General features: G+C 41.7%; 1 protein-coding gene and 2 long non-coding RNA genes across 4 annotated transcripts in view; 1 reads left to right on the forward strand and 2 right to left on the reverse strand.

Annotated features, from left to right (window-relative positions):
• LOC149971285 (uncharacterized) overlaps positions 1-14616 on the forward strand; it is a 1017865-nt gene that overhangs the window by 33394 nt on the left and 969855 nt on the right. The window lies entirely within an intron of this gene.
• Positions 1619-3149, reverse strand: LOC110507140 (forkhead box protein G1-like). Its single transcript, XM_021586997.3, has one exon. It carries the CDS (start codon positions 3018-3020, stop codon positions 1713-1715), a length of 1308 nt encoding a protein of 435 aa, XP_021442672.3. The 5' UTR covers positions 3021-3149; the 3' UTR covers positions 1619-1712.
• Positions 3635-5123, reverse strand: LOC149971286 (uncharacterized). The gene is made up of 3 exons (XR_016492475.1): positions 4986-5123; positions 4647-4831; positions 3635-4556 (listed from the first exon to the last, which is right to left on the reverse strand). It is a non-coding gene; the product is annotated as an uncharacterized LOC149971286 (long non-coding RNA).

Below are 14616 nucleotides of genomic sequence, written 5' to 3' on the forward strand. Positions count from 1 at the left end.
TCAAGATATCTTACTGGAGAATGTAAGGCTATCTGTCCGCCAATTGAAGCTCAACAGAAGTTGGGGTGATGCAACATGACAACGACACAAAACACAGGAGTAAATCAACAACAGAATGGCTTCAACAGAAGAAAATACGCCTTCTGGAGTGGCCCAGTCATAGTCCTGACCTCAACCGGACAGAGATGCTGTTGCATGACCTCGAGAGCGGTTCACACCAGACATCCCAAGAATATTGCTGAACTTAAATAGTTTTGTAAAGAGGAATGGTCCAAAATTCTTCCTGACCATTGTGCAGGTCTGATCTGCAACTACATGAAACGTTTGGTTGAGGTTATTGCTGACAAAGGAGGGTCAACCAGTTATTAAATCCAAGGGTTCACATACTTGTTCCACCCTGCATAGTGAATGTTTACATGGTGTGTTCCATAAAGACATGAAAAGTATAATTGTTTGTGTGTTATTAGTTTAAGCAGACTGTGTTTGTCTATTGTTGTGATTTAGATGAAGATCAGATCAAATTTCATGACCAATTTACGCAAATTCCAAAGGGTTTTTCTTGCCACTGTATTTAGTTGAGTTGTATTCTAAAACGTAGGAAATGCTCAACACAGCATTGTGTTCATATTGAGACACAAATGGAGACAATCCCTATAGTTTTGATTTTGACGAAATAGACTAGTGCAGAAGAGAAAATTCTTAGCCAATGTTTTATTTTTAATCCTGGAGTATCAAAACAATTATTGATTTTTGTTTCTAATGTATACATTATTTTAGTTGCATCAGAGTAAATACTTTATTCCAATACCTTTCCAGACGTGACTAAAGATTTCGTTTTAAATAAATTACGCACATCCTTCCTCAAGCAATACGATTGATAGAGGACATTTAAGAAGACGATTGTTATTTTAAGTTTGTTTTAAGTTAACAGTGAATTGTTCAAGCATATCAATTTCTCAATTTATATTAATGGAAATAAGGCTATCATTGGACAATCTCGCCAGTTTTCTACAGATATCTGGAGAGCACTCATGGGACACTGTTGTACAAGTTATTTTCATTATTTTATATATATTTTAAATGATGTTCCATATAGCCAACATCCCTAAGACTTAGGCCTAAAAAATCGCAAAACGGAGTTACGACACCAAGAACGAAAAAACGAATACAAATGTCAGCGCGTGATGAGCCTGTGCGTAAAAGTAGCCTAAACGGCCCTGTTAATTAGCTTAACAGATGCCAAATAGTTGTATTTTTTACGACATCATTCACCATTGTGAAACTATCTTACAGCATCTCTCATCTTGTGACGTATAGTTGGTATTATATTTGGTATTTTAAAAGGCTACTAACGAAATGCTATCAAAGGAAAATACACTTTTAATTATCTGAACGCACCACAAATATTGCCCATTATTCGTGAAATAATACAACATTATTCTAGGTTATTGCACTGAAAAAAATTTGAAATGGTGAGTGGTGTTTTTAGTAATACGTTTAGATGGAAATTGCACATTCAAGCGTGAATGGCGATTATTTAAAAACGGATGATGAAATAAACGTTTTCTTTCCAAAGACAGATAGGACTATTTGGATAATAGCAAACTCACATCAATTATTTAAATCAATTTCGCAGTATTGGTAGACATTAGAAAGATACAATACTTAAAGGGAAACATACGTTTTTAATTTAAATATAAAATTAAATATGGTCATTTCCCTGCATCCCAAGAAAGATTGGTGTTGAGGGTGCTCGTGTGGCTGCTTGGAAGAAAATAATTAGGGAACTCCATGCATAAACTCCCCAAGCAATCCGATGGTCCATTCTTTCCGGAGTAAATGTGTCCGGCAGGAGATGCCTTGGATGAGGGGTACTCCTCCTGGCACCATGCATTGAACGTCACCGGGTGGGGTACCTGGTGATGCGAGTAAAAATAACTCGCTTGTCCGGAGAGCAGGTTAAAGGAACAAGGGTTAGGGAGAGACAAAGTGTATGGCAATGATGAAGAGGCGAATGTTGTGGCTGCGCTCATTTGGTGATGGCGACAGTACTGCGTACCTCCACTCATGCCAACATAAGACGACTCTTGGTTTGTTTGGAAGAGTCGGTCTGCCCTAGCATTTATGGCACTCACGGTGGTGTGGTGTGACCGTTGAGAAAGGATCGAGGTGGCATAGTTGGACTGATGGGGCCCTACATATGACCCTGTGCCCGGGTATGAGTGCGCAGGATGTTGAAGGTTTAGAAACGATGGCACCGGCCAATAAAATGACCCAGGGAACGCCAGCCCGGCGGCAGTGGTGGTCAAACGGGAATCCCGTTTAATTGCCAGCTTTGCCCGGGTGCCCGCCGTGGAACGGCACCGGAGTTTACCAGTTGTGCCAGCTATGAACATGTTCTCACTTGAAGGGTCAAGCATCCAGTAGTTGCCTTTGCCTGGGTCATCATAATGGCGAGGTATTTTGACAAAGCACTTGTTCAGACTCAGGTTATGTCGGATGGAATTCTGCCATCCTTGTCTATTTTCTCGATAGTAAGGGAAATTACCTATGATGAACTCATAAATGCCGTTGAGGGTAAGCCTTCGCTCCGGGCTCTGGCTAATAGCCATCATTATCAGAGCGTTATAGCTGAAAGGAGGTTTCTCCGGTTTTGCTTTTCCCTCTACTCCTCCACATGTCTTCACCTCTCCAACTCTCTCCGTATCTTCTCCGTCTTCCCTTTTGCCATTTCTGGAGACTCGTTTGTCCTCTTGGACGACGTATTCTGTATTATCACAGTTTTTGTCTCTATGTAAATCATATTTTCCATCTTGAGCACTAACTTCTTTAGGCCTAGCAGATAGCCCCGAAGAAATGTGTTTTCTGGAAAGGGGCTTGGAGCATCGGGAAAGGATCCCATCCAGTGCGGTGCCGTCGTCACTCATCACTCCCTCTCGTCGAAACAGCAGGCTGCTGATGCTGAATGAAGACTTGTTGAAAAATCTGACAGGGGCTTTCAAATCCTCCATATTCAACATCACCCAGTTCCCACGGTGTCTGGCAGTCCGAAGAGAAGGAATGTCTAAATCCACGAAATAAGACGCACAACGTATTAGGGTGCGAAAGACAAAATGCGCCCCTCGTGCGCTGCCAACTTCACTGACTGACCGATGAACTCACAGGTTCAATTATAACACTTCCGAGGAGCGTGACACTCAAACCTCTCACCTGCGTCTCGCCCTTTGTTACTGCCTCTTTCTACTCCTTTCCATCTGTTTACACAATAACCTGGCAAACAGCCAATCAAAGACGAATTAGGTGAAGGTGTGTAAGTAATTCAGGAGGAGGTAAACTCTTAAGGTAAGTAAACAAACAGAGAATTTAAAAGAGACATAGGTGCGGGGCAGCTTGTGACGCCTAGACGTCTGCCTGCAGGGCATGCGGCTTCCTGCACAATAGTTGACAAGTAAGATTTGTTGTAACGTCAAGGCGTACAGCATGAAGCTGCATTTATGTTTCATATTTTCCTCTCTTTTCTCCCCCTTAATCCTACACCATGCAATACAAGAGTACACTTGTTTGGAATGTTGTGCCTTTAAACATCGCTTACAATGTTGAAACATTTACAGGTAGGCCTACAAGCTTTTCTCCCTTTGACAAATTATGTTTTATTTATTTTTTTGTATGATTTGCGAAGCCATTTCAATTAAATTCCAAAAGCTTAAACGCATCCAGCACAACACAAGGACAATATGTTTTGGCCACCCAAAACTGAAGTCCCATCCAGTTTTCTGTCAATAGTTAGTATTTGTTCAGCAGCATATTTTTTTGTATTTACTCTATTCATGTGAGTTACTCTTACACCTTTCTCAGTTCTTATTTCCTAGAAAACTTTATAGCAGCACACTCATAGAAAAATGAATATAATGGTATGTGGACAATTTTATGTGAATACCAAAATAAATAATAACGTTTAGTCTTAATATTTCTACTAAACAGATGCATTTTACAACTTTAATATTTTACCTCTACAATTACACTGTGAATGGGTGGCAACTTACAACAGATAATTTCAGAATCTGTTTGCACATCAATTTCCAGGACCGAGTTTAGGTAACCCTGCTAGTATCGGCCATGGCTACGATGTTCTGGGTAATCTCTTCCACCAGCCAACTCTCTCTGTCTTTCGAACCAGTAGCAATTGAGTCTGTGGATGATGTTATGTTCAGGGGATTTGAGATGTTTTAGTGCAGCATATAGTCTCTCCCCAGGACATTCGGTGTCCCTCAAGTCTCTGTGCCCAAGTAGGATAAATACAGGGTGAAAATGTCCCTGGGAAACCCCACACTGCAGGAGCTGTTTAACAGATGAAACAGAGAAGCATAACCCATTGGTACCAATGCCTTACTCACTGTAAGGACCGGGAGATGGAAAGTCCAATATTGTGTTTTTTACTGTTGAAGTTGCCCATGAAGGCAATGGCCAAAGAGTTGTGGTTGTTGCCCTTGGTATGTGTGCCCATAACACCCCAGCCACGGCCCTCATACACTGTGCAATCTCCCCCAATAAGAAAGCTGCAAATACCAGAAAACAGTTATTATGCATATAGTATTATCCTAACACAATGAATGATGGAAAATACTTGGAAAGGAGAGGTCACTCACTTGTATCCAATGTCATCAAAGTTCCTATCCTGCATATGCATTCTCTGTATGTGGATGAGCTGGTCCATACATTCTTGGATGCCCCCGCAATGCAGTGCCGTGTGGTGTATGACAACTCTTTGAGCAGGATACTTGAGGATCTCCCGGCATTGCTGCTGCTCCCCACTGTCCCCGAGTAACCACCTCTATTGAAATACATACACATGGGTAACTAACCACAGTAAATCTGTACCATATCCAAACTGTAGACCTAACAATTCACTTTAGTTTACCCATTCATAACAAAGTATCATCAGAAATCATTACCTTTCGACAGAACTCATATAGGTACTTCCTTACCAGTGACTCTTACGTCCATGTATTATACTATCCAGAATTATTTTTCATTTCGTCGCTAGAGGTCATTGAAAAGAGGCAGTTTCCTTGACGTTCCTTAGAATAAGTGACTTGTTAACAACATATTGTTAAAGGGTGTGTGGACTGTGTTTCTCCAGCGGGTTATTACATGTTCTGCGTACTTTCCTTTCTTGTGCATGCCAATCATATTACTCATGCTTTTCCCAATGACACTATTACACTCAGTGGGTCTAAAACGCATTGAAAAATACACATTTGGAAATACACTGCAGTGGCCAAAAAGATATGCCTATGTAACAGTATAACTTTAGACCGTCCCCTCGCCCACACCCGGGCGCGAACCAGGGACCCTCTGCACACATCAACAACTGACACCCACGAAGCATCGTTACCCATCGCCCCACAAAAGCCACGGCCCTTGCAGAGCAAGGGGAACTACTACTTCAAGGTCTCAGAGCAAGTGACGTCACCGATTGAAACGCTATTTAGCGCACACCACCGCTAACTAAGCTAGCCGTTTCACATCCGTTACACCTAGATACAAAAAGGGAAGTCGAAGCTACACCACTAAAGAGTAACATTTCATATGCCCAACTATAAAAGATAATACCTTCTATATTTCAGATCTTTTTTTTGGATGCAAGTATTACAACAGAGATCAGGTCACATGATTGCGTAACAATGGAAATTCAGGAAACATTTCAAATACACAACAGTGGCATGCAGTCTTAGAAAAGTCTTTCAATCAAGTTTTTGAAAGAAAACAGAAGCATTTCACAACAAAAGTTTGTCTTTTTTCATTTCAAATACATGTAAAAAAGTACTAGAGCTAATACATTAACACAATAATGTCCCAACAGGTGTTCCTCCACAACATGGTAAGAAATGGCATTTAAATGGTCCATACAAATCTTAGCAGTTCCTGTACGTACACTCCAACAAGATGATGAAGATTTAACACACAAAGTTAGTATTCCTGTAACAGTTTCTGATTTGGCATTTTAGGTATTTTAGGCCCACACAACCACCAGTCTTTCTGTTTTCAGCAACAGTGAACCCCAGTGAGACATGGTGGACTGTTGGGCAATAGCAGAGACTGTGGATGCATACATCAGACCTCCTCTTCATCCTCCTCACTCTGCCCAGCGGTGTCCACAGTGAGGGGCTGTGCAGACATAGTACAGCCTCATGACATCCTGCATAGAAAATAAATCAGTAACTTTCATATACACCACATACCAATGTCTCCATATAGCTCAGTGGACTCTATAATACTCTAGTATTTCTAGATTTACCAACTATTTGGGGACAGTGGGTGTTCTATGATTAGCAACGTACCTCAGCCTTCATACTGTGTGACTGGAAAAACACTGCCACCTTGTGGCCGCACTTGAAAAGAGAGGGAAGAGATCAATATTTTAGATTTATCTGGAAGGGAGATACCTAGTCAATTGTACAACTTAATGCATTCACATGAAATGTATCTTCCGCATATAACCCAACCCCTCTGAATCAGAGAGGTGCGGGGGCTGCCATAATCGACATCCACGTCTTCAGCGCCCGGGGAACAGTGGGTTAACTGCCTTGCTCAGGGGCAGAATGACAGATTTCTACCTTGTCAGCTGACATTATTTTGAAATGATAGAGATAGTTTGTGAATATAAATAGTGTGGAGAAATTGCCTGGTTTCAGAGAGCTAGAGGAGGGAGATAGAGAACGAGGGTTTGTTTGAGTGTGTTTGTGTTGGCCACCCTCACTTTGGGCAGGGGTGATCCTCTGTCTGAGGTAGCGTTGGATCCTGGGACACATCTGCAATGATCTGCTCAGCTCACTGAGGAGAGAAGAGACAGAGAGGTGAGACAGAGAGAAGAGATAAAGAGAAGAGACAGACCTGCCAACCCTGTCCAAGTTTTAAGAGTACCAGATCCACCCGGCAAATTGGGAGATTCAACTCGAGCACACACCGAATTGGGGTTTTCTTTTCCTCATGTGTGCTGTTTGTGAGTCTGATCGCAAAATGTCTTTCTTGACAGCGTTCCATTTACACATATGGTGAAAGTCACAATCAATATCTAATTTTTTAAAACATTTTATTAAACAAATAATAACAAGTTATTTGTTAAAAACCTCTTGAGGATAGGGAGACGCTAGCGTCTCAACTGGCCAATAGCCAGGGGAAATGCAGAGCGCAGATTCAAATAAAATGCTATAAAATTCAAACTTTCATTAAATCACACATGTAAGATACTCAATTAAAGCTACACTCGTTGTGAATCCAGCCAACATGTCAGATTTTTAAAATGTTTTTTGGCGAAAGCATAAGAAGCTATTATCTGATAGCATGCACCCATCTTCACCAGTAGTAAACAAAAGAGCTAGCGTAGCAAGCGCTGCACAAAACGCTGAAATAAAATATAAAATATGCATTACCTTTGACGAGTTTCTTTTGTTGACACTCCAATATGTCCCATAAACATCACAATTGGTCCTTTTGTACGATTAATTCCGTCCATATACAGTGCCTTGCGAAAGTATTCGGCCCCCTTGAACTTTGCGAACCTTTTGCCACATTTCAGGCTTCAAACATAAAGATATAAAACTGTATTTTTTTGTGAAGAATCAACAACAAGTGGGACACAATCATGAAGTGGAACGACATTTATTGGATATTTCAAACTTTTTTAACAAATGAAAAACTGAAAAATTTGGAGTGCAAAATTATTCAGCCCCCTTAAGTTAATACTTTGTAGCGCCACCTTTTGCTGCGAGGTGGGAGACTCTGTCCATAGGACAACAATCAGTCGTATATTGCACAAATCTGGCCTTTATGGAAGAGTGGCAAGAAGAAAGCCATTTCTTAAAGATATCCATAAAAAGTGTTGTTTAAAGTGTGCCACAAGCCACCTGGGAGACACACCAAACATGTGGAAGAAGGTGCTCTGGTCAGATGAAACCAAAATTGAACTTTTTGGCAACAATGCAAAACGTTATGTTTGGCGTAAAAGCAACACAGCTCATCACCCTGAACACACCATCCCCACTGTCAAACATGGTGGTGGCAGCATCATGGTTTGGGCCTGCTTTTCTTCAGCAGGGACAGAGAAGATGGTTAAAATTGATGAGAAGATGGATGGAGCCAAATACAGGACCATTCTGGAAGAAAACCTGATGGAGTCTGCAAAAGACCTGAGACTGGGACGGAGATTTGTCTTCCAACAAGACAATGATCCAAAACATAAAGCAAAATCTACAATGGAATGGTTCAAAAATAAACATATCCAGGTGTTAGAATGGCCAAGTCTAAGTCCAGACCTGAATCCAATCGAGAATCTGTGGAAAGAACTGAAAACTGTTGTTCACAAATGCTCTCCATCCAACCTCACTGAGCTCGAGCTGTTTTGCAAGGAGGAATGGGAAAAAAATTCAGTCTCTCGATGTGCAAAACTGATAGAGACATACCCCAAGCGACTTACAGCTGTAATCGCAGCAAAAGGTGGCGCTACAAAGTATTAACATAAGGGGGCTGAATAATTTTGCACGCCCAATTTTTCAGTTTTTGATTTGTTAAAAAAGTTTGAAATATCCAATAAATGTCGTTCCACTTCATGATTGTGTCCAACCAACCTCTCCACTCACTGGACCCTTTTGATCACTCGACTAAGCATGCCTCTCCTTAATGTCAATATGTCTTGTCCATTGCTGTTCTGGTTAGTGTTTATTGGCTTATTTCACTGTAGAGCCTCTAGTCCTGCTCACTATACCTTATCCAACCTATTAGTTCCACCACCCACACATGCAATGACATCTCCTGGTTTCAATGATGTTTCTAGAGACAATATCTCTCTCTTCATCACTCAATACCTAGGTTTACCTCCACTGTATTCACATCCTACCTTACCTTTGTCTGTACATTATACCTTGATGCTATTTTATCGCCCCCAGAAACCTCCTTTTACTCTCTGTTCCAGACGTTCTAGACGACCAATTCTTATTGCTTTTAGTCGCACCCTTATTCTACTCCTCCTATGTTCCTCTGGCGATGTAGAGGTGAATCCAGGCCCTGCAGTGCCTAGCTCCACTCCTATTCCCCAGGCGCTCTCTTTTGACGACTTCTGTAACCGTAATAGCCTTGGTTTCATGCATGTTAACATTAGAAGCCTCCTCCCTAAGTTTGTTCTATTCACTGCTTTAGCACACTCTGCCAACCCGGATGTTCTAGCTGTGTCTGAATCCTGGCTTAGGAAGACCACCAAATATTCAGACATTTTAATTCCAAACTACAACATTTTCAGACAAGATAGAACTGCCAAAGGGGGCGGTGTTGCAATTTACTGCAAAGATAGCCTGCAGAGTTCTGTCCTACTATCCAGGTCTGTACCCAAACAATTTGAACTTCTACTTTTAAAAATCCACCTTTCTAAAAACAAGTCTCTCACCGTTGCCGCCTGCTATAGACCACCCTCTGCCCCCAGCTGTGCTCTGGACACCATATGTGAACTGATTGCCCCCCATCTATCTTCAGAGCTCGTGCTGCTAGGCGACCTAAACTGGAACATGCTTAACACCCCAGCCATCCTACAATCTAAACTTGATGCCCTCAATCTCACACAAATTATCAATGAACCTACCAGGTACCTCCCCAAAGCCTTAAACACGGGCACCCTCATAGATATCATCCTAACCAACTTCCCCTCTAAATACACCTCTGCTGTCTTCAACCAAGATCTCAGCGATCACTGCCTCATTGCCTGCATCCGTAATGGGTCAGCGGTCAAACGACCTCCTCTCATCACTGTAAAACGCTCCCTGAAACACTTCAGCGAGCAGGCCTTTCTAATCGACCTGGCCGGGGTATCCTGGAAGGATATTGACCTCATCCCGTCAGTAGAGGATGCCTGGATATTTTTTAAAAATGCCTTCCTAACCATCTTAAATAAACATGCCCCATTCAAGAAATTTAGAACCAGGAACAGATATAGCCCTTGGTTCTCCCCAGACCTGACTGCCCTTAATCAACACAAAAACGTCCTATGGCGTTCTGCATTAGCATCGAACAGCCCCCGTGATATGCAGCTGTTCAGGGAAGCTAGAAACCATTATACACAGGCAGTTAGAAAAGCCAAGGCTAGCTTTTTCAAGCAGAAATTTGCTTCTTGCAACACTAACTCAAAAAAGTTCTGGGACACTGTAAAGTCCATGGAGAATAAGAACACCTCCTCCCAGCTGCCCACTGCACTGAAGATAGGAAACACTGTCACCACTGATAAATCCACCATAATTGAAAATTTCAATAAGCATTTTTCTACTGCTGGCCATGCTTTCCACCTGGCTACTCCTACCCCTGTCAACAGCACTGCACCCCCAACAGCAACTCGCCCAAGCCTTCCCCATTTCTCCTTCTCCCAAATCCATTCAGCTGATGTTCTGAAAGAGCTGCAAAATCTGGACCCCTACAAATCAGCCGGGCTAGACAATCTGGACCCTTTCTTTCTAAAATTATCTGCCGAAATTGTTGCCACCCCTATTACTAGCCTGTTCAACCTCTCTTTCGTGTCGTCTGAGATTCCCAAAGATTGGAAAGCAGCTGCGGTCATCCCCCTCTTCAAAGGGGGGGACACTCTTGACCCAAACTGCTACAGACCTATATCTATCCTACCATGCCTTTCTAAGGTCTTCGAAAGCCAAGTCAACAAACAGATTACCGACCATTTTGAATCTCACCATACCTTCTCTGCTATGCAATCTGGTTTCAGAGCTGGTCATGGGTGCACCTCAGCCACGCTCAAGGTCCTAAACGATATCTTAACCGCCATCGATAAGAAACATTACTGTGCAGCCGTATTCATTGATCTGGCCAAGGCTTTCGACTCTGTCAATCACCACATCCTCATCGGCAGACTCAACAGCCTTGGTTTCTCAAATGATTGCCTCGCCTGGTTCACCAACTACTTCTCTGATAGAGTTCAGTGTGTCAAATCTGAGGGTCTGTTGTCCGGACCTCTGGCAGTCTCTATGGGGGTGCCACAGGGTTCAATTCTTGGACCGACTCTCTTCTCTGTATACATCAATGAGGTCGCTCTTGCTGCTGGTGAGTCTCTGATCCACCTCTACGCAGACGACACCATTCTGTATACTTCCGGCCCTTCTTTGGACACTGTGTTAACAACCCTCCAGGCAAGCTTCAATGCCATACAACTCTCCTTCCGTGGCCTCCAACTGCTCTTAAATACAAGTAAAACTAAATGCATGCTCTTCAACCGATCACTACCTGCACCTACCCGCCTGTCCAACATCACTACTCTGGACGGCTCTGACTTAGAATACGTGGACAACTACAAATACTTAGGTGTCTGGTTAGACTGTAAACTCTCCTTCCAGACCCATATCAAACATCTCCAATCCAAAGTTAAATCTAGAATTGGCTTCCTATTTCGCAACAAAGCATCCTTCACTCATGCTGCCAAACATACCCTTGTAAAACTGACCATCCTACCAATCCTCGACTTTGGCGATGTAATTTACAAAATAGCCTCCAATACCCTACTCAACAAACTGGATGCAGTCTATCACAGTGCAATCCGTTTTGTCACCAAAGCCCCATATACTACCCACCATTGCGACCTGTACGCTCTCGTTGGCTGGCCCTCGCTTCATACTCGTCGCCAAACCCACTGGCTCCATGTCATCTACAAGACCCTGCTAGGTAAAGTCCCCCCTTATCTCAGCTCGCTGGTCACCATAGCATCTCCCACCTGTAGCACACGCTCCAGCAGGTATATCTCTCTTGTCACCCCCAAAACCAATTCTTTCTTTGGCCGCCTCTCTTTCCAGTTCTCTGCTGCCAATGACTGGAACGAACTACAAAAATCTCTGAAACTGGAAACACTTATCTCCCTCACTAGCTTTAAGCACCAACTGTCAGAGCAGCTCACAGATTACTGCACCTGTACATAGCCCACATATAATTTAGCCCTATCAACTACCTCTTTCCCAACTGTATTTAATTTATTTATTTATTTTGCTCCTTTGCACCCCATTATTTTTATTTCTACTTTGCACATTCTTCCATTGCAAAACTACCATTCCAGTGTTTTACTTGCTATATTGTATTTACCTTGCCACCAAGGCCTTTTTTGCCTTTACCTCCCTTCTCACCTCATTTGCTCACATTGTATATAGACTTGTTTATACTTTATTATTGACTGTATGTTTGTTTTACTCCATGTGTAACTCTGTGTTGTTGTATCTGTCGAACTGCTTTGCTTTATCTTGGCCAGGTCGCAATTGTAAATGAGAACTTGTTCTCAACTTGCCTACCTGGTTAAATAAAGGTAAAATAAATAAAAAAATAAATAAAAATTTGATGCAGGGATGAAAAGGAGATTTTGGAGTCCCCAAACTTTTTAATTACACATTTTTATCAGAGATATATTGTCAAATTTCAACCTAAAGTAGTAGAACTCTGCCCCAAGTAAGTAAAAGGGAAGTGGACAAAAAATGACAATTGGACAAAAAAATTATTGTGACAGGAAACAAAAGAGCAGTTGGTGAGCTATGTTTCTGGATGAATGAACCAGTACAACGGGTACTGTTGGCAAAATGTGTCCACTGATAGTCAAACATGATGACAGCACTCGGACTCAACTACATTTTCACAAGATTAATACTGACAAAGATGTCAGAGGACAGAACCATTTGCTTTATCCTCTGATTGTAAAAAGAGTATAGCAGGTGTCTGTAAAGGGGTGAGGTACACAATGATACAATGTGTTCTTACCCTAATAAACCGTTAGGACATTAGGACATGGCATGGTCCTCTCCACTGTGGAGACTGTGTAGATATCACATAGATGGTATAGAAAACCATCTTTGTAGATACCATTCTGACTACATAACCTCATGGCTCTTGACCTCTCATGTCATGTCTCAATCTGTGTCTGAGGGTTGATATCATGATTTTGATTGTGACCATCGGGGGGGTTACATCAGAGAAATTGGGAACCAGTTCATATGTGTCATACCAAACTGTCAGTACTTATTGTGACATCGACATAAACCGCTGAGCTGTTCTTGTTTATTCATGTTCTGTACGTATTATGTCATGTTTCATGTTTTGTGTGGACCCCAGGAAGTGTGGCTGCTGCTTTTGCAACAACAAAAAAAGAACCATTGACGTACATACTGTTAGGTTCTAAATTAACCTTATCAAATTTAACGGACGATTAGTAAAGCTCAAACCAAAATTATTCACCCATTGAGTCATTCAGCTACAGAAGACAAAAACCATTGTCATGACGTTGGCCTGGGGGGTATGTTTATGACAGTCATAAATACCTCTTCTCCTCTTTTGCCTCTCTCTACCCTACTGAGGTTACATTTGCAAAACCCTTGGTTAACATAGAGATTCGGGGAACATAAGAAGGTGGGGGGAAATGAACTATATTCTGGTAATGCGACCAATGCGACCGGTGGTACTTAATGAATATGATGTCAGTTCGGTTGTCATCTGAGACATTCTCATCAATGATCAGATGACATAAACTCTACAGTGGAAAGTCTACACATCAGAGTTATCGGATTCACATGGAATTGTTGTTCAATTTAAATGTTTGAATATGAAATTATTTGTGATGGGATGAAATGTGATTTTAGCTTCTAAAATGTGAGATGTGGGTTTTCATAAGATAGGGCTGCTCAATCAGTGGCCCGCCCTGTGAAGGGACATGGGCTATAAAACTTTACAAACACGCCTTCCTCTCCCTTCCTATATAAGCCCTTGATGACAATATAACTTTCTGTTCCGAAGATGTAAGGATGACGGTCCTATGTCAGAATGGTTCATATAATAACTACAGAACGAAGCCAACATCTGCGTGAGCTTTGGTTGCGAATGGTATGAACTTTGAACTCTTATCCACTTGAGAAGTGATACCTCCTAGCCGTTGAGTTAGCAACAGCAGATGCAAACGAGGGTTAGGAAGGAACAGACAGAGTATCCCGTCTATCACACAACGACGTTACTACAACATATCCAATTGACCACCAGAGACATTCTTCAAAGGACTCGGTTGGGCAACACGGCCTTCCATCTACCACCAACCTACCGAAGCACAGCTCAGAGTAAATGTTAATTGCATTTTCCTTTTCCAAATGGGTGGTAATTTAGAATGCATACGATTTTGTATTTACGATAGCACAGCTTCTTCCCTTTTTTCCTCAGTCTTCCCGCTCTTTCATTCAAACCCAGACCCTTTTCTTTTGTGTAACAAGCTGTCATATCTGTTCCGCCCGCTAGGGACATTTTCCTTTATGACGTAATTTGTAATCAAATTATGATTTAATTATGTGTATGTGTAATTCTGTGTGATTAGTTAGGTATTTAGTAAATACATAATGAAACCCAATTTTGTATTGCTGATTCAACTTGTTAGCCAGTGTTCGTGCAGATAACTAAGAATTTACAACTTTCAGATGAGACTGAATTAAGATGAGGATTAATATTGACTGCTATTGATGTAAAATTTTACTAGGTCTTTAAGAGTTTATTCGGAAGATAACAGCTCTATAAATATTATTTAGTGGTGTCCGATTCTCTAGTTAATTACATTTACAT

Source organism: Oncorhynchus mykiss, chromosome 27 (genome assembly GCF_057628025.1).
Source record: "Oncorhynchus mykiss isolate SJ-2025 chromosome 27, ASM5762802v1, whole genome shotgun sequence".
Classification (NCBI taxonomy): Eukaryota; Metazoa; Chordata; class Actinopteri; order Salmoniformes; family Salmonidae; genus Oncorhynchus; species Oncorhynchus mykiss.